The 20553-nt window shown below is 44.4% G+C and overlaps 1 protein-coding gene across 1 annotated transcript in view; it reads left to right on the top strand.

Moving 5' to 3' along the window:
- Positions 1 to 4437, top strand: part of PRKAR2A (protein kinase cAMP-dependent type II regulatory subunit alpha) — a 94138-nt gene extending 89701 nt beyond the window's left edge. The window contains exon 11 of the mRNA XM_047773741.1: positions 398 to 4437. Within this exon, the coding sequence (XP_047629697.1) occupies positions 398 to 531 (134 nt within the window). The 3' untranslated portion in view covers positions 532 to 4437. The remainder of the gene's footprint in view (positions 1 to 397) is intronic.
- Positions 4438 to 20553: the final 16116 nt, after the last annotated feature.

The following is a 20553-nucleotide window of genomic DNA, read 5'->3' as shown; positions in this document are numbered from 1 at the left end:
TTCACTCACACCTGGCCTTGAACAGTTTGTGTGACCAACCAGAAATTGATGAACATATTCTTTTAGCAAACATTTCTGAGCACTAACCATAGCCTGTGAACAAGGCAGGCACATAGGCCCCCTGGCTGTGTGGAAAGAGCAGTAGTGGAGGCAAGTGTCCAGGGCTGTGTGAGGACAGAGAGGATAGGTGCTGTTGGGTTCTGCAAAGTGTCAAACTTAGATGATATAGTCCTACTGTGTTCACAAAGAAATACCCCTTCTTTTTCCAAGCATCCAGTATCCAGTACTCTATATCCCGTGATACGAATGGCTGTGTTTGCCTGAGAAGAATGACTGAATTGTTGGTATAGAAAATTAGAGAATTTATTATCTCCCTTACCTGTTTTTAATAATGCAGTTATGGATGTACAAGCATTTGAGAGGCTTCTGGGGCCCTGCATGGACATCATGAAGAGGAACATCTCACACTATGAGGAACAGCTGGTGAAGATGTTTGGCTCCAGCATGGATCTGATCGATCCCGGGCAGTAGGTGTGCCACACCCCAGAGCCTTCTCAGTGTGACACCAAAACCTTCGGGTCAGCCACAGAACACAAACAGAAAATATGACAGAACTATTCCTGCTGTTGCCACCACTGCTGCCATTGCTATGGCCATGGGCATTTAGAAAACTTGAAAGTCAGCACTAAAGGATGGGTAGAGGTTCAACCCACACCTCCACTTTGCTTCTGAAAGCCCATTATTAGATCACTTGTAATGATCACTCCAACCCAGTTTTCACATCTTTGGTTCAAAATGGCATGTCTCTCCAACAATTTAAGTGCCTGATACAAAGTCCAAAGTGTAAACATCCTTTCCTCTCTTGCTGCTGCTGTTGCTTTTGGAAGTTACCACAGGTTGGTGCAAACCTATTGTATAGCTGAAGACACCCTCCCCCAACTTTTCTCAATGGAGGACATGTTACAGCCTTCCATGTCCTCATTTGTCCTTTGAGAAAGTCCACATGTGTTCACAATTGTAACCTTTGGATTTACCATTGAAAATGGTGGCAGATGTGATAGAAGTCTGTGGTCCTGTGGCATTCTACTGTCTGCTGACAGCAGTGCACATGACAGCTGTCTCCAAACTCTCAGCGATGCTTAGGGAAAGGCCCTACCCAGGGCCCAGCAGGTCAGCACCCCAGAGTACTCTGATAGGTTATTAGGACCCATGTTAGAGCAGAAAATTTGGGTTTGGCATATTCTTCGGGTAGCAGAGAGCCAGGGAAGCTTTTCTGGGTTGGGGGAGAGGGTTGTTTTGTTTTAGTAGATTCTGTTTTGTTTTGTTTAACCTCTGTGCAGTTTGCCTGAGTCAATTACTGTCCATTTGTAAGGAACCAGGGTCTGGAAGTGACATCACTGTTTCTGACCTAAATATTTTCTCGGGCAACTCCCACCATGTCTTGTTTCCACTTGTGCCTACTAGCTGATGACAGTATACCGGCAATGAGAGCCCTTTTCTTCTACTCCAGAGTTGTTACATAGCTTTGCTGTTGAACCATCAATTTTTAAACTGTTTAAAGAAAAAGCAGCTATTTTTTCAAAAAAAATTATTTCTCTATTTAGAGAATTCCCCTTAGACATATTCATATGTAGCAATTTGTCAGCTGACTTAAACATTTCATGAGAAAGGTCAGCTCTTTTCATTTTTAAAAATCGGCATTATTTACAGTTTCATACTTTTCATTATTGCAAAAACCTTTCTAATTAAGATGTTAGGATATTTGGAGTTCCAGTTGTTAATCCTAAATAAAAGTAATTTAGTTTGTATTTTAAAACTTTTTTAACCTTTTGATTATATCAGGTAGAATTCTGATGAATTATCATAATTAACTAGGTATAGTTCAGAAGGAATTTTTTTTTTCTTCAGAATGATCTAGAACCAGATGCTACAAGAGATCCTAAGAGCAGTGTGAAATTTACATGAAGATAAATTTGGATGGCATGGCCAAGTTTATACTATATCAGGAGGCCCTTTCTAGGAGTTCTCTTATAGCACAGCAGGTTAGGGTTGTGGCATTGTCACTGTGGCAGCTTGGGTCGCTGCCTTGGTGCAGGTTTGATCCCTGGCCCAGGAACTTCTGCATGTCATAGTTACAGCAAAGAAAAAAAGAAAAAAGAGGCCCTTTCCATATGAATTTTTTTAACTTGTTTAACTCAGTAAATCCCCAAGAGATAACATACTGGGGCTTGAATCATTCCTGTTGTAGGCAATGATGGAGCCCACATGGTCACCTTCCATTGTCCTCCTAAGCCAGGCTATCTGCTTTTGCCATGGACAGTATAGTCGAGGGATTTCCAAAGTGGTGACCCATCACAACTTTGGTTGGTTCTCCCTTTTTCTTGTTCTCCATGAAGTGAAAGCAGAAGGACTTTTTCAGACTGCCATAGGTAGCCTTCATTGCAGCTTTGTGGAAGGTTGTAACTAATACTCCAAAACAGGCAGCTAGCACCGGGAAAGCCCATGAGGTTTTTCCCACGATTTTCTGAGGTTCTTCTTTTCTATAATGTTGCTTTATTAGCAAATAAATTAAGAAAGCAGATATTACACTTTAGCAGACAAGAACCATACCTATTTCTTACACAGGTAACAGGTACGTTGGGCTTCAGGAGTGACACAGGTCTAGCCCCAGACTGTATAAGGATTCTGTTTAAACACTGAGCAGATGCCCCCTTTAGACCCCCACCCAACACACACGCATATGCCAGCATTAGTTAGGGCTGGCTGTGAACTCTGAGCCAGTCACTCCTGCAGGCTGCTAGAGATGGAACTTCTCATCCTGCCCTCTTTTACATCCCTGTTCAGTCCTCCCCTTCATAGAAGCCTCTTTGACACCCCCAACTTACTGGTGGTTTCTGTTTTACAAAGTAGAATTTATCAGGTTTAAGTCTTCCTGCTCTAACTGTGAATTAACATATGAATCAGCAGTCCAGACCCTCACTGCATATAGGGCCCCTTGAGGGTCTGACTTGAGGAAGGGTGACTTTGCAAGGACTAGTGTGAGTGAAAAGCACACAGCCATTACGAAGGTACCAGGAGTCTGACAGTGTTCCAGTTCTCTTTGCAGCATGTGGACTCGACGGTGGCACACCAGGTTTGACTCGGGACTCTGATGTCCACATTGTGCTGTGCAAGCTCTGCACTGAGAGTTGAGCCTCATAGGGAGGAGCCTGTGTTGGAAAGAGGTCTTTTTGATCATTGTTTTGTATTGTTCTCTTCTGTGGTGGGTATAACTTCATGCCCTCTTTTCTGACTTTGCTATTGATTTTGCAGAGTGGAGAATGTTCCTGAGAGCCTTCAGGTCCAACCTGCAGTATTATTCTTCATGCTAACCCCAGTTTATCATAATCACATTCTTCTTTTGTCTGTATTCTCTGAAGGAAGGGTTCATATGCTCTGAATTCTTAGTCCATAGTCCTATATAAATGTGTTACAAACAATTGTAATAGATTCTTAGAAATCAAGGTGGAGCTTTTCTTTGAATAGTTTAGTGAGCAAATTCAGCAGCAAAGTGGGAAGAAATGCTTCTCCATCTAGGAGAGGTCATGTTTATCCTCTTATTGCCCAGATTCTGTAGTCACAGTGGTAGAGTAGTCAGTGAGAGGTGCCACTAACACCCAACAGCCCCTAGACACACAGCATTTCCATGTCTCCTCTCATTAAGGAGAATCGAAAGAGCATTTTTGCACAGAGAAAAAGGAAAGAGACCCATGAATGTCATCTTTTATCTTTTGTTTTCAGTTGGCTGATGTTGGAATTTTTGTTCTTGACATGCACTTGTAAACCAGTCTTGCCAAGATACAAGTTGTTTTGGTTTTTCACTACAATTACCTCTTGTTCCTCCTGTCTTGACTGCTGACGTTCCTCAGTGATTCTAATGTCTATTTTATGGGAAGCAGCCTTCCCATGGGTTTCCTTTTACACACTGCAGGGCTATCTTTATACTTTAAAAAAAGAAGAAGAAGAAGAAAACTATCACTACACTCACAGGGGATTTGCAGAAAACCATTTAGCCCACCTTGAGCAAAAGGTAGATTCCTCATTGTTTTCTTAAGTTCATTGTAATAAAAAGAAGTCTAATTCAGCATTATTGTGCTACCTCAAAGGTAAAAATGTTTTAAGATCTTTTCTGGTCCTGAGTTCTACACATAGTGTTTGAAATGTCTTTCAATTGGAATTATTTTTAAATCACCGGGGAGAATCTTATTTTAACCTGTTTTACACTTGTATTTTAATCTCAGAAGAATAAGTGATTAAAAAGTGATCAATTCTTGCTCTGTAGTATTGAACATAGCATTAAATCATTGTTTGCTGTGAACAAGGTTGGGTTTTTTAAAAAGGAAACTCTAGGGCTCGGCTTTGCTCTTGGTTAATAAAGGCTGACAAATCATGTCTGAATTTTTGGTGCAGCCTTGCGTTGTGTGTTTGTCCTCTCGTTTCGGGACTCTAGGCCATCATAGCATTCATCTGGAAAATACCTTATTGGGGTTGGGGTGTGATCTTTTGAAAATCAGAGAGGAGACCTGGGCATGTACACTAGAGTTCTCCAGAGAAATAGAACCAATAAGGGTATTGTAACTAATACACAATAAGGGGTGTGTGTGTGGGGGGGGGTGTATATGTATATAAAGAGATTTATTATAAGAAATTGCCTTACACAATTATGGAGATGGGCAAGTCCCAATATACGCAGGACGAGTTTGCAAGCTGTAGACCTAGAAAAGCTGATGGTTTAATTCCAATCTGAGTCTGAAGACCTGAGAACCAGGAAAGCCAATAGTGTTCCTGTCCAAAGGCTGGCAGGCTCAAGACCCAGGAAGAGTCAATATCCTAGTTTGAAGGCAGTCAGGCAGGAACATTCTTTCTTACTTGGGAGACAGCCTTTTTTGTTCTATTCAGGCCTTCAACTGATTGGATGAGACCCACACACATTGGGGAGGGCAATCTGCTTTATTTGTTCCACTGATTTCAATGTCAATCTCATCCAAAACCACCTTTACAAAACTCTCAGGGAGTTCCTGAGCAGGTTATGAGCCTGACTGGTATCCATGAGGATATTGGTTCGATCCCTGGCCCCAGTCAGTAGGTTAAGGACATAACATTGTCTAGAGCTGCAGTGTAGGTGGCAGACTTCGGTTAGATCTAGCATTGCTTTGGCTATGGCGTAGAATGGCAGCTGCAGCTCCAATTCAACCCCTAGCCTGGGAACTTCCATATACTGCAGGTGTGGTCCTAAAAAGACAGACTGACAGAAAGGAGGGAAGGGAGGAAGGAAGGAAGGAAGGAAGGAAGGAAGGAAGGGAGGGAGGGAGGAAGGAAGGAAGGAAAGAAAGAAAGAAAGGAAGAAAGAAAGAAAGGAAGGAAGAAAGGAAGGAAGGAAGGAAGGAAGGAAGAAAGAAAGGAAAGAAACTCTCAGAATAATGTCTGACCAAATATCTGATCACTCCATAGCCCACAAGTTGACACATGAGATTAACCATCACAGCATGGTATTTGAATTGTTTGGGGATGGTGTGCAAGGACATCTAATATATCCCCTGGTGGAGAAGAATATGTACTCATCAATGAAGTCTAGCAGAAAACATCTGTCTGACAATATTATGTCCTTCTCTGTAGCATGGCTATAATCAGAACTAGCAATGACTTTGATAGCCAGTATACCTATATTTTCTTTCCCAGTAACCAAAGGAAGCTCATGCTATAACAAAATCATGTCCCACTTTGATCTTGCCTTCACCTGGCAATACAAAAGGGCCAGGTAATAGACAAATATACAGAAAACCCATGTGCGGCCCAAGAAACTAGCAGTTGAATCCTCAAAGCCAAACTAGCTTTATTTCAAGGCTTTAAAAATTAAGTATGGTGGGGGTTCCCATCTTGGCTCAGTGGTTACCAAACCCAGCTAGCATCCTTGAGGACGCAAGTTCGATGCCTGGCCTTGCTCAGTGGGTTAAGGATCCAGCATTGCTGTGAGCTGTGGTGTAGGTCACAGACGTGGCTCAGATATGGCATTGTTGTGGCTGTGGTGTAGGCCGGTGGCTATAGCTCCAATTTAACCCCTAGCCTGGGAACTTTCATAAGCCAGGGGTGTAGCCCTAAAAGAAAAAAGACAAAAAAAAAAAAAGTGCCAGGACAATGACAAAATCATATTGTCTACAGTCTCAGCCTTGAAAAGTGAACATCACATGAGGACTTTCTATGTGCATTCTAACAGAAAGCTAGAAATTTGTTCTGTTAAAATTATCTGAACATATCCTAGAGATCTTAGTGCATCAATTTCATAACAGAAATAAAACAGTATTATTTATAACATGATTAGGGAAATTGGGGTTGTTTCACAAGACATCATTTATGTTAAGTATGAATTTTGTTTCCTCTCTATAGACAAATGCCCCATCACAGATGATGACCAGTGATACAATACTGTTACCTGATTGGGGAATGCAGAGTGTCAGCCAGGAACATATTAAATAATCATTTATGAATTCATATGAGTATTATCCAAGTTCAGAATTAGAATGTCAGAGATTAGGTCTGACTCCACTCATTGGTTTATTGAACAAAATCTTTTTTTTTTTTTGTCTTTTTGTCTTTTTGCCTTTTATTAGGGCCGCTACTGTGGCATATGGAGGGTCCCAGGCTAGGGGTCTAATCAGAACTGTAGCCACCGGCCTACGTCAGAGCCACAGCAATGCCAGATCCCAGCCTTATCTGCGACCTACACCACAGCTCACGGCAACGCCAGATCCTTAACCCACTGAGCAAGGCCAGGGATTGAACCCCCAACCTCATGGTTCCTAGTCAGATTTGTTAACCACTGAGCCATGATGGGAACTCCTTGAGCAAAATCTTGATTACGTGCTGTGGACATTCCTGACACTGTTTAAATCCTAGGAATTATCAAGAGTCATGATACTGGGGTCTAGGGGCATTTCTGGACCTTTCCTCCAGGGCTGTGGAGTTATCCTCATGTTTCTGGACTCACAGAGACAGCAGGTCCAGTCTCCTGTTTCAAGGATGATCATGATTCCAGTGTTTATTGTTGCCCTTGGTCATACTTCTCATCTCTCATGGTTCCTACTGCCACTTCTTAAAATGAGTAGTTTGGACACACAAGCCTGCAATGTCCCTCACTGCTTTAGCTTGATCCACACAATTCTGGTTACAGAAGCATCAGAGGAGCTGTCAAAGGAGAAAGACTAGATTTAAGATTTTAAGGAAGACTCTCTCCAGGTAAAGACTTCTCGGAAATTGTCATCTTCATGCTAATCATCCTAAACATCAGGATGAAAGTTGGCCAGACATGCCTTTCTGACCTAGGTTGCCTTCTATGTTGATGTGCTAAGATTTTGTGGAAAGTCTCTGTTTTGTGTCACATTTCTACCCCTTCCTCTTTGACTTCTTCCCAAATAGAATCCTTGATTCCATGGACACTTCTTTCTATTCTCTAAAACCAGTAATCTGGCTTGTCTGTAAGTACACAGAGGCAAGCAATACCCATTTGAAGACTATAGGGCAGGAGGCTGGCCACACTGGAATGTAAAACCAAAGGGAGGAGTTCCCATTGTGGCTCAGGGGAAACGAAACTGACTAGCATCCATGAGGACATGGGTTTAGTCTCTGGCCTCACTCCATGGGCCAGAGATGTGGCATTGCTGTTAGCTGTGGTGTAGGTCACAGACATAGCCTGGGAACCTCAATATGCCTCGAGTGGAGCCCTAAAAAGCCAAAAATAAAAAATAAAAACAAAAGGAGACTGGGAATTACACCAGACACTAGGAATGCCAGCAGGTACTGACTCTTCACTAATCAGTCCGTCCTGATAGACAAAAGAATTCGTATTTGCCATTCAGTAAGTAGGAAAAGCAGTCAAAACAGGGTACCAGTCAAAGCTTCATGGCCTTTTGGCTATGGGCCCATCCCTTCCTCCTTCTGCAGAATTATGCTGAGGCAAGGGTCAAAAGTCACTGTATGCTGCTGGAAGCTGGGATCCAGCAACCTCTTCTCTGGCCAAGCCCTCAGCCCCAGAAAGAGGAGGCAGGGGTGTGTAGTTGTTTTTGTTTCTAGTAAACAAAAAGGGAGAGCTAAAGTCCAGACCCACCAGATAAACAAATGAGCACTTTCCAGCATAACTGGATTTTTATTCTGAAAATGAATGGCCTGGGCATAAAAGGACTCCTGCAGTACACATTCCCATGCCTGCCATGAGCTCATCCCAGGCAGCTAAAGGAACGAGGATTCTGAATCTGAGTCTTAGGCCTACAGGGCAGTCAGGGAAGAGGCCTTTAAGGCTGATATTCATTAGTCCCAGGGAAGGTGGAATTCTGCATGAGCCACCTTGGACAACTGGCTTCCTGTCCCCATGCCAGGGATGAGAAATGGGTCCATGCACAGGCTCAAAGAGCCCAGGTTATTGACCTGGACCCTACATGAGAGCTATTCTATCTGGCAGCTCTGGAAGCTAGAGTGTGCTTCAAGCCAGGATGGAGCTAGGGGACAGAGTACATGACGCCCAGACCCCAAACTCAGGGCACTGCCTCTACCTCAGAACTCAAGATGGTTCCAGTTGGGCTGAGAGCTCCTGCCTAAGGCCAGACAGATGAGGATGAGTTGGAACCTTCATCTAGGGCCTTGACTTGCTCCACTGTGAAGAAAAAGGTAGGCTTATGGGATGGCATCTATCCCTGCTGCCCTTGGCTTTACCCACAGACACTGGCTCCGGAGGATTCCAGCCTTGCCTCTCAAATGGCTGTGCTGGGCCATGGCCCAACTACAGTAGGGGGCTAGAGCCCAGTGGCTAGAGTGGTCTCTCCTGTTGTGGTCACTTTGAGCTGGACATCCCTGGCTCACAGAAACAGCAGCCCTTACTCCCTGACAGAGCTAGCCTCACAACTGAAAACTAGGGTGGCTTATCCTCATACCTGATAAATGGGTAAAACTAGTTTATAACACAGAAGGGCTAGCCTCACATTTGCGAACTTGTTGAAGGGCCATGTTTAGTACATGCCAGTGCAGGTACATTAAGAGTGCAGCTGGAGTTCCCGTCGTGGTGCAGTGGTTAACGAATCCAACTAGCAACCATGAGGTTGCGGGTTCAATCCCTGCCCTTGCTCAGTGGGTTAAGGGTCTGACGTGCTGTGAGCTGTGGTGTAGGTCGCAGACGCAGCTCGGATCCCGCGTTGCGTAGGTGTAGGCTGGCAGCTACAGCTCCGATTCAACCCCTAGCCTGGGAACCTCCATATGCTGCCGAAGCGGCCCAAGAAATGGCAAAAAGACAAAAAAAAAAAAAAAAAGAGTGCAGGTATAGGGTCTGCTGAGACTAGGCTGGCTTGTAGCACAATGGGAATTTTTCTGAGGGCCTGACTGGACTCTTGGTTTCCAACATATGCTGGTGACAAGGGTATGTGTCCAGAATGTGCTCTGACCCTGTGGGATCCTTTTCTTGGTAATTTTCCTGCCATGTGTTCTGGAGGGAAAAAAATTTTTTTTTCTATTTTTTATAAGGAGATAAAAAAAATCTTAGGAATGATTTGCAGCCAGCCCCTCTTCACATGGCCCAGTCCCAGAGATTTGAGTCCCTCCCCTGCCTGGTTGGGAAAATCATGTTCCCTATTCAGAGATGCACATCCAACCCTTGGGCTTTGGGGGCCCTGGGAGGACTCCAGGCTGGGGAGGGAGAGTTAAGTAAAAATGGCCAGCTCCTTTAAGAAACAGGAAGGACAGGAATTCTGAGAGATGTCTGATCCCAGAACAACCCTATCATTCCCATCCCCACCCCTCCCCTGGCCCAGGGCCTAGCAAAGAGGAGTGCTTCCTCAATCCTAGCCCAGGCCAGGCTGTGTGGGTGGGACAGGGTGCTACAGGGGAGCCACAGTTGTCCACATACATACCTCAGGGCTCCCCAACTGCAGTCTCCCCAACTGCAGTCTCCAGTCTCCCCAACGGCAGTCTCCAGAAGGGCCACCTCAACTTCCAGGTCTGACTCACCCCCCTCCAACTTTGGACAACCTCTTTTGCCTGGAGCCTGGTTACTTCCATCCTTGAGGTGAAGTCTCTGACCAGTTCCTCCCTGTCACTCCAGGCCCCTCAGCACAGTTCTTGCTGCCTGGCCTTGTCCTCTAACCTCTTGCACCCCTGCCCACCCTGCCCCAGCCATAGCCTCACCTTGATTTTAGGGAGAAAACAGAAGCTATGTGACAGAAATTGTGGGCTCCTCTCTGTTCCCCACATCCTCCTCCAGCTCCTGCCCCACTGTTCTTCCTTCAGGGCAGAAGCCTTGAGACTTGCCTGCAGTTGCCTCCTCACTTCCATTCATCACAGCCCAGTCCTGCAACCCAGCCATTTGTCATGGGCAGACAGAGCTCTCTGGAAGGCAGAGCCAGCTCTCTGGAACCTCAGCTGAATTCACCATGGTAGACATCTCCTTCCTACCTCAAAAACCATCTTCTCAGGAACAGCCAGTTCTCTTGGTTTTCTCCCCACTTCCATTGCCAGGTTTAACCCAGACTACAGTTAAATGCTGAAGCAACCCAGAGCTCCATGCTGGGTTCTCCTCTCTCCCTCCCTGGGAGGTTTTGTCAGGGACAGTGTGACTTTGGGTGTCACCTCTATGCTGCTCACTCAAGATTTATACCTCCCCCTGGGACACTCCACTGAGCCAAATGTTCTGTGGTCCCAGGCCAAGGTCCTTCTCCTGTCTCTTCACCCACTGGAAAAGTTCTTCTGCAAGGTTTACTTTCCTTTCCCTTCACTTTTTTTTTTTTTTGTCTTTTTGCCATTCCTTGGGCCGCTCCCACGGCATATGGAGGTTCCCAGGCTAGGGGTCTAATCAGAGCTGTAGCCTCCGGCCTACACCACAGCCACAGCAACTCAGGATCCGAGCCGCGTCTGCAGCCTACACCACAGCTCATGGCAACATCGAATCCTTAACCCACTTAGCAAGGCCAGGGATCGAACCCGCAACCTCATGGTTCCTAGTCAGATTCGTTAACCAATGTGCCACAACAGGAACTCCTCTTTCCCTTCACTTTTAAATTCAAATTTTTTGAAAGTGTGGTATATGACAAATAGAGATAGAAGCATAAAACAAAGACATCCTGTTCGATGGTTTCTCATAGGCCAAACATTCACAAAGTGCAACTCAGAAGAAGAATGCTGTCAGAGCCCTGAAGCCCCTCTTGTGGCCCCACAGTCACTGCTTCCCTGCTCTATCCTGAGTTTATAAGGTAGGGTGGTCACTACTTTCTTGGTCATTTTATCACCTAAACATTCCTCTCTAAAGAATCATTTTCTCCATACAGTGAAATATATCTTTATAATTACATGAGGGAGACATGAACCTATCCTGCTAGTTTTTGTGTATGTGTGGGTTTGTTTGTTTGTTTGTTTGTTTGTTTGTCTGTCTTTTTAGGGCTGCACCTATAGCATGTGGAGGTTCCCAGGCTAGAGGTCAACTTGAAGCTGTAGCTGCCGGCCTATGCCACAGCCACAGCAACACCAGATCCGAGCCACATCTGGAACCTACACCACAGCTCACGGCAACGCCGGATCCTTAACCCACTGAGCGAGGCCAGGGATTGAACCTGCATCCTCATGGATACTAGTTGGGTTCACTAACCACTGAGCCATGATGGGAACTGCATATCCTGCTAGTTTTTAATATGGTCATTTATCTCTTTGTCGTTTGCTTACCTCTGCCTCTCCCTTCCATCATCATTACTCTCTTGAACCCATGGTTACAAGGTATATGTTCCCTATATTTCCCCTTGCTTATATAACCATAAATATATACACATTTACACAGAGTAGTTTGTCTTTATTGTACACATCTGGATCATTTTATATATGCTTTTCTGAGTCTTACCTTGCTCACTAGTTCCACCTCTGTAGCAGGCCCTCCAAATCAAATGGTATTATTTATTTCAATTGCTTCTTCTTGATGGTGACTTAAAATGAGTCCACACACTTTTTGATATTTCTCCCACAAAAGGTGAGGTCTAATTTCCCTCTCCTTGCATATGGCCTGGCCTTAGTGACTTTGCTTTGCTTCTAATGAGCAGGAGACAGAAATGACATTGTAACTTCTGATTCTAAGAGAGATGAGGAATTCCTGTTGTAGCTCAGTGGTTAACAAATCCGACTAGGAACCATGAGGTTGTGGGTTTGATCCCTGGCCTCGCTCAGTGTGTTAAGGATCTAGCGTTGCTGTGAGCTATGGTGTAGATCACAGACGTGGCTTGGATCCCAAGTTGCTGTGGCCCTGGTGTAGGCTGGCAGCTATAATTCCAATTGGACCCCTAGCCTGAGAATCTCCATGTGCCGCAGGTGTGGCCCTAGAAAAAGACCAAAAAAAAAAAAAAAAACCCAAAAAACAAAACAAAACAAAAAAAGGACAAATTAAGTTAGAGAGATGATACAGCTTGCACCTAGTTTCTTCTCTCAGGACAGTCAAATTTGGAATGGAGCCACCCTGTTGTGAGGAATCCCAGGATACATGGAGAGGCCACATGTGGGAGTTCCAGCCCCAGCTAGTGTTTTAGCTGACAGCCAGCATCAAACCCCAGACTTGTGGAAAGCTTTCAAATTATTCCAGCCCTAGCTTTTAAGCTGCCCAGACTGATGCAGCAAAGAAGAATAGGCTCCACTGAATTCTTCCCAAATGGCAGATTTGTGACCAAAATAAGTGTTACTGTTTTAAGTCGCTAAATTTGGGCGATTTGTTACATGGCATAGTAACCAGAATAGTATAGAGTTACAAAATATTACCAGCTATGCCCTTGTGGATGGGCCATCAATTTGCAGTTTTTTTCCACAACAGTACTCTGAGAATCCCTAGATTGGGATTATAGAATCCAAAAGCATATACATTTTTTGTTTTATTGGAGTTTGTCAAATTGCTTTCCAAAAGGGCCATAACTGATCACACTGTTGTCGACTGTGGACAGATCCTTTTCTTCATATCCTTAAAAGCCAGAGTTGTTGTAACTCTTTTTAACTTTTGCTAGTCTGCAAAATACAGAGTGACTTATTCTCACTATTACTCTTAATAGACTTTATTTTGAGGGGAATTTTAGGCTTACAGGAAAATTGAGCGGGAAGTACAGAGAGTACCCATATAGTCCCTTCTCCCACAACACACAGCGTCCCTCACCAGCAACATGCTGCACTGTAGTATAGTGTAGTATGTTTGTTACAATGAACCAATGTTAACACGTCATCAACCAAGGTCCGTAGTTTACATACAGTTCCTTCTTTGTGTTGTGTATTCCATGGGTTTGGACCAATATCTAATGTAGTGGTCTACCATTAAGTATCATACAGTATAGTTTCACTGCCCTAAAAAAATCCTCTGTGCTCCACCTATTTCTCTCTCCTTCCGCCTCAGATGCCTGGCAACCACTTATCTTTTTACCCTCTCCGTACTTTTGCCATTGTTACATTTTTCATTTTGATTTGCATTCCTTGCTCGCTGGTGAGTTTGAATATCTTTTCATATCATGAGGATTTATTTGTTTCCTCCCAGTACCTTTTTTTCCTTCATCTTTGCTAACGAATCTGGATTTTGTCCAGAGTGGCAAGTGTCCAATCTCAAGTCATTCCCTAATCCCATTCCCTGACCTCCCAGCTTCTTTGCACCTGAGGTGTCACCTAGGGGTGGCCATGGATGACCCAGTTTTAGTCAATGAGAAACAAATATGTCTGCTGGGAGTTCTGGGAAGGTGTTTGCTTACCTGACAAAGAAGAAAGATGTGGTTAGTGCCAGCAGCAGGATTTCCTCCTGCCTTGAATACTAATGTGATGTCTGGAGAGACTGCAGCTGCCTTGCAAAGCTGGTCCAACAAGCATTAAGACAGAAGGCAACATGCTAAGGATAGTGGTGGGTTAAAAAAAACCTGGATTGGGGTTCTCTTGTGGTGCAGTGGGTTAAGGATCCAGCCTTGTCATTGCAGCGGCTCAGGTTGCTGCTGTGGCTCTTGGCTCAGGTTTGATCCCTGGCCCAGGAACTTCCTCATACCACCATTGTGGCCAAAAAACAAAACAAAACAAAACAAAACAAAAAGAAAAACAAAAAACCCTAAGTTATATGAACCAAAAATGAATAGTTGTGTCCACCAAAAGACATATAAAGGAATATCCATGGAAAACATATTCATGGTAGCCAGAATCTAGAATCCATCTAAATGGCTATCAACAGCAGAACAGATGGATAATTTGTGGTACAGTCATGTAATAAATAGAATACCATACAGAAATAAAAAAGACTATAACAACACACAATAATATGGATGAAAGTGAAAGACCCCCTTTTTTTTGTCTTTTTAGGGCTATACCAGCGGCATATGGATGTTTCCAGGCTAGGGGTCAAATTGGAGCTGGAGCTGCCTACATAGCCGGCCTATGCCACAGCCACAGCCACAGCAACACAGGAACCGAGCCACATCTGCAACCTACACCATAGCTCACAGCAACGCCGGATCCTTAACTCACTGAGGGAGGTCAGGGATCAAAACTGTGTCCTTATGGATGCTACTCAGATTCATTTTGGCTGAGCCACGACAGGAACTCCTGAAAGATCTAATGTTGAATAAAAAAGTCAGACACACAAAAAGTACATGTTGTATGATTCAGTTTATATGATATTTTAAATGGGAAAAAACTTATCTTTGGTAACAGAAGTCAGAATAATGGTTATCTCTGCAGAAAGGTAGTAACTAGGGGGGCAGGAGTTTACATTCAGAGTGAGGGTGGTTAACCTTGAGTGCAATGGCTACCTCCTGCTGAGGACAATTTACAGAGGGAAACAGCCTAGGGTTAAGATCTGTACCACACACCACATCATAAATTTTTTTATGTCTGTCCATCTGTTCATACATTATCCTTTAATAATGTTCTATAGGTTTCATGTCCTTTAATAAGATTTTGCTGATTTACTACCTAGTATAGTTCCTATATATATTTTTTTTAATCTTTTTTAGGGCCACAACTGTAGCATGTGGAAGTTCCCAGGCTAAGGGTCAAATCAGAGCTGCAGCTGCCGTCCTATACCACAGCCACAGCAACCTGGGATCTGAGCCGCATCTGCAACCTGCACCACAGCTCATGGCAAGACAGGATCCTTCATCCATTGAGCGGGGTCAGGGATCGAACTCACATCCTCATGCATACTAGTTGGGTTTGCTACCACTAAGCCACAATGGGAACTCCTCTAAACTTTTCTTAATAAATTAATTCCTAAATATTTTATAGTTATTAATTGAATATTTTTCTTGTTTTTAAATTTATTTTTAGGAGCTTATTTATAGTAAATGCTATTATTTTGAATATATATTTCTTCACTTAACATTTTCTCTTACTCATGTGTTAGTTTTCAAGTCTTTTGGATTTTCTAGATTTACAATCATGTCATCAAGTAAAGAGATAGCATAATCTCTTTCTGTCCAATATTTATAATACGTCGTTTTGTTTTGTTTTCTTTTTCTTTTTTTGGCCACCCCACGGCATATGGGTCAGGGATCAGATCCGAGCCACAGTCACTACCTAAGCCACAGCTGTGGCAAAACTAGATCCTTAACCCACTGTGCTGGGCTGTAGATTGAACCTGCATCCCAGTGCTTCCAAGACGTAGTCAATCTTGTTGTACCACAGAGAGCACTCCTAACATGTCATTTTCTTGCCTTATTACACTTGCTGGAACTCTAAGCCAATGTGTAATTATAATAGTATTGATGCCAATCCCACGTAGTTCCTGATTAAAAAAAAAAATGTTGTAGGGAGTTCCCACTGTGGCTCAGCGGGTTAAGAATATGACTAGTATCCTTGGGGATGTGGGTTCGATCCCTGGCCTAGCTCAGTGGGTTGAGGATCCAGCATTTCAACAAGCTGAGGCATAGATCTCAGACACAGCTCAGATCTGGCAGTTGCCATGACTGGTGTATCCCGGCAGCTTATTGGACCCCTACTCTGGGAACTTCCATGTGCCACAGGTGCGGCCCTAAAAAGACCAAAAAAAAAAAAGTTGTAGTATGTGGTGGTCTTTGTTGACTTACAGTTATTTTATATTTCATATCTTTTTCATAAATTGTGCCTTTGTTAGATAATGGCCTTCTTTTTTTGTTGTTGTTCAATGCCCATCACCTTAAATTCTACTTTCTCTGAGGTCACTTTAATACTCCTGCTTTCTTCTAGCATGTGTTGGCCTAACCTCATTCTCTGCCAGCTCCTTTATTTTCAGCCTTTTCTTTTCTTGTGGTTCAAGTGTCTTTCTAATAATAGTACATGGTGGGGTTTTGTCTTCTGATCCAGTTTATAGATTTTTTTTTTTTTGGTCTTTTTTGCCTTTTCTAGGGCTACTCCTGTGGCATATGGAGGTTCCCAGGCTAGGGGACTAATCAGAGCTGTAGCTGCAAGCCTATGCCAGAGCCACAGCAACATGGGATCCGAGCCGAGTCTGCAACCTATACCACAACTCATGGCAACGCTGGATCCTTAACCCACTGAGCAAGGCCAGGGATCAAACCCGCAACCTCATGGTTCCTAGTCGGATTCGTTAACCACTGAGCCATGAAGGGAACTCCCCAGTTTCTAGATTTTTAAAGAAGGTTCAGGTTATCCTTATTTAGTATGATAAAGATGTTTGGGGAGTTCCTGCTGTAGCGCAGTGGAAATGAATCACTATCCATGAGGATGTAGGTTTGTTCCCTGGCCTTGCTCAATGGGTTAAGGATCTGGCATTGTCCTGAGCTTTGGTGTAATTTGCAGAAGCAGCTTGGATCTTGCGTTGCTGTGGCTGTGGCACAGGCCAGCAGCTGTAGCTCCAATTGGACCCCTAGCCTGGGAACTTCCATATGCTGTGGGTGTGGCCCTAAAAAACAAAAACAAAAACAAAAGTTGTTTGACTTTGCTCATTTCATAATTATATTTTTACTTTGTGGTTTTATCTTTTCATTTAATTGAACTATATGAAACTACCTTTTTTTTTTTTTTTTTAATTTTATGGCCACACCTCTGGCATATGGAAGTTCCCAGCCAGGGATTGAATCCAAGCCACAGCTGCAACCTAAGCAGCAGCTGCAGCAACGCCAGATCCTTTAACTCTCTGGGCCAGGGCCAGGGATCAAACCTGCACCTCCACAGTAATCTGAGCCACTGTAGTCCGATTCCTAACCCAGTGTGCCACAACAGGAACTCTGAAACTACCATTTTTGTAGGTCAGAACAGTTGAATACTAGCAATTGGGTGCATATGGAGGTTCCCAGGCTAGGGGTTGAATCAGAGCTGCAGCTGCCAACCTATGCCACAGCCACGGCAACACTGGATCTGAGCCGTCTGTGACCTACACCACAGCTCATGGCAACGCCAGATCCTTAACCCACTGAATGAGGCCAGGGATGGAAGATGCGTCCTTGTGGATGCTAGTTAGATTCGTTTTCACTGAGCCACGATGGGAACTCCATCTCTCTCTCTCTTAAGAAGATGCCATTCATTTAATTTTTCCTCTTGGTGATTTGGAAATTCTACTACTTTTCCATTACATTAGTGGCTACCTTTCTTCTCCAAGTATGGGGACTGTCCCTTGACTGGGCATAGGTGGCAGATAATCTGCCTCTGTTATTTGGGGTTTTTTGTTTTGTTTTGTTTTGTTTTGTTTTTGACCCTGCCATGGTGTATGGAAGTTCCCACACCACAGCAGTGATCTAAACCACTGCAGTGACAACACCAGATCTTTAACTCTCTGTTCCACAAGAGAATTTCCAATATACCTATGTTAAGGGGGAGAGTTTGAGACCAGCTGACCCTTCTTCCTTAGCAGGTAACTTGCCTTATCCGTCCAGGAGCTTCTACAATGTTCTCTTTCTCCTTGGAGTTTAAGAATTTTTCTATAGTCTTTTCTTTCCATACTGCTTGGGAATGTGGTCAATACCTCCCATATGGAAACATAGATTTTTCTTCATGTCAGGGAAGTTTTCTTCTATAAATTGTTTCATTGGTGTCTCTATTTCATCCATCCCTTTAACTCCTTGTGGAATTCCTGTTATTTGCACATCAGGATTCCTGGATTTAGCCTTCAGATCTTTGGTCTGTTCTCTCATCCCTGTGCATCTTCTCACTGAGCTCAGAGCTATTTCTTCCATTAGACCCAAGCGCATTCTTCATAGTCTTCCAACTTGTTATTTCTTCATGGCCTTTGCACTTGCTATGTTTTCTGCTAGGACTGGCTTCTCTTAGATCTTTCCCTCCTTGGCCATAGCTTTGGACTGATCTTAGCTCAGATATCCCCTTTTCAGATCCACCTATCCTGCTGCCTTGGACATAAACACCATATTCTGTACAACAGTTTGGTTCCTTTTGTCTACTGTGTTTATACTGCCCATAATAAGTTATTTGCTCCTTTATAGTCTGTTGTATCTATCCTTCAACCACTCCACCATAACACTTCCCACTGGTGGGTAAGGACTCCATAAATCATTTGAGTTCTTCCTGTGTCCATTCTTGCCATGTACCTAGGGTTTGGCCCAGGTCAGCCTTTGCTAAGCACTTATGGAGGGAATAGAAGAGCGAATTAATGCTGGAGCTGCTCCAGGGAGACCCTGCCCTGTTCAGGCTCCACCCCACACATAGGAATACTAGAATGGGAGATAGGGTGGGCAGAAGAAGTTGGGGCAGTATGCATTTGTGAGGGCCTGAATGACTGGTGCCTGTTGGGCTTTTATTCTATAGCTACAGCAGCCACTACAGGTCCTGAAGACACAGACAGGGAACAGCAACAGGTAAAATCCCAGTGGGTGTCAGGGGGGCCTTATGAACATAACCAGGCTAGCCTCAATCTTGGGCCCTCTCATCCTGTTCCAACCTTCCACTGAGCCGTTTTATTTTTTTTTTTTCCATAGCATTTATCACTTGGCATCAAGTATTTGTGCAGCTTAGTAAAGGGCTTGCGGTACTCAGGAGACATCCATGAGCAAAACAGAGAGATTTCCACCTGAGCTGTGCAGAGTATGACATGTGAGAAGCTCTAGGAGGCTGGTAGGGCGGGGTATGTGTGCTGGAGGCAAATAAAGGAGGTGCAAGGGCAGCAGCAAGAGACCAGGACGTGCATGTGATATTGTCCTGGGGAGAGATGGTGGGGACTTGAACTAGATGGAAGAAGCCATCAACCTGGCAGGAAATGGTCTCATTCTGGATAGATGATGCAATGGAAGCAACTGAAGCACTGAATGTAAGTGGGAAAGAAAGTCAAGAGGTATTCTAAGGTGTTTGGCCTGAATAGTAGGAAGGACTGAGCTGCCATCGCTTGAGCTGGGGGAGTTGGGATGGAGTGAGTTTGGGGGATGAGCCAGAGCTAGGGTGGCACAAGTTGAGTTTGAGATGCCAAGTGGAAGTCAGAGTGCAGGTGCCTAGTCAACTCAACAGTTGGACATTGAGTCTGGCACTCAGGAAAGGTCTGATTGGACATACACCTTTGGGAGTAATTGACATATAGATGAAATTTGAAGCCATGAACCTGGGGAAGACTATGAGAAATAGTGTAGACAGAGAAAAGTTAAAGAGGAGGAACCAGTGAGGTCAGAGGAAACCAGAAGGACATGGAGCCCTGGATGCCACACAGGGATGGTGCTTCCAAAACAAGGGAGATCAGCTGGTCACAGAAATCTTTCCCACCTATCCTCATAAGGGCAGGTTGTTTTTTGGTTTTGGCTTTGTTTTTCCTGCTTTTGTTCCCTGCTATCTTTCTAGCATGGAGCGCAGGTGCTTCATAAATACTTGTTGAATGAATGAGTATATTTCGGCAAACCCCCAGCACACAGAGAACAGGTAGGATGCTCTGACCACTCTCAGTAGCATCTCCGCTTTCTCTTTCCTTTGGCAGCCACATTAACATTCACTCTGGGAGCCCTCCTGGCCAACATAGGGCCGAGGACAAAGGAACTCCAGACAAGCCCTGGAGTGTGGATCTTGGTAGGACCTGGATTGGGCACTGGGTAACCCACCAGTCCACAAAGTGTTGTACAGCCACTCCTCTGTCCACCTCTCTATATCTAGTCATTTGTCCATCCATCTACACCTAGTCATCTGTCTACCTGTGCATATAACCGCCAATGTATCCACCGTCTACAGTCACTCTTTTGTCCTGTCTTCCTGTCCATCCACATCCAGTCCTTTATCCATCTATTTGCTAGGGTGACCAACTTTCCAGTTTGATGCAGACTCTCTCAATGTTAGCGTTGAAATTCCTGCATCCCAGAAAGTCCCTCGTACCCAGGAAAAACGGTACAAGTGGCTGATCCATCAGTACCCCTAGCATCCTGCATTGCACTGATCAACTGGAAACCCATTTGTCCACCCAACCCGACCTCCTTGACTACCTTCTCCCTCAGAGGCAGAAAAGGCTCCACCCTCTGACCCCGCCCATGCCACGCCCCTTCCGGAAGCCACTGCAACGAATCCTGGCGCCCTAGCAACAGCGCTTTTTGGGCCGCCCAGTCCGCGAGCTGGGCTCTTGGTGCGAGCCAATAG

Source organism: Phacochoerus africanus, chromosome 1 (genome assembly GCF_016906955.1).
Source record: "Phacochoerus africanus isolate WHEZ1 chromosome 1, ROS_Pafr_v1, whole genome shotgun sequence".
In the NCBI taxonomy this organism is placed as follows: Eukaryota; Metazoa; Chordata; class Mammalia; order Artiodactyla; family Suidae; genus Phacochoerus; species Phacochoerus africanus.
This window is presented reverse-complemented; position numbering and strand designations above follow the sequence as displayed.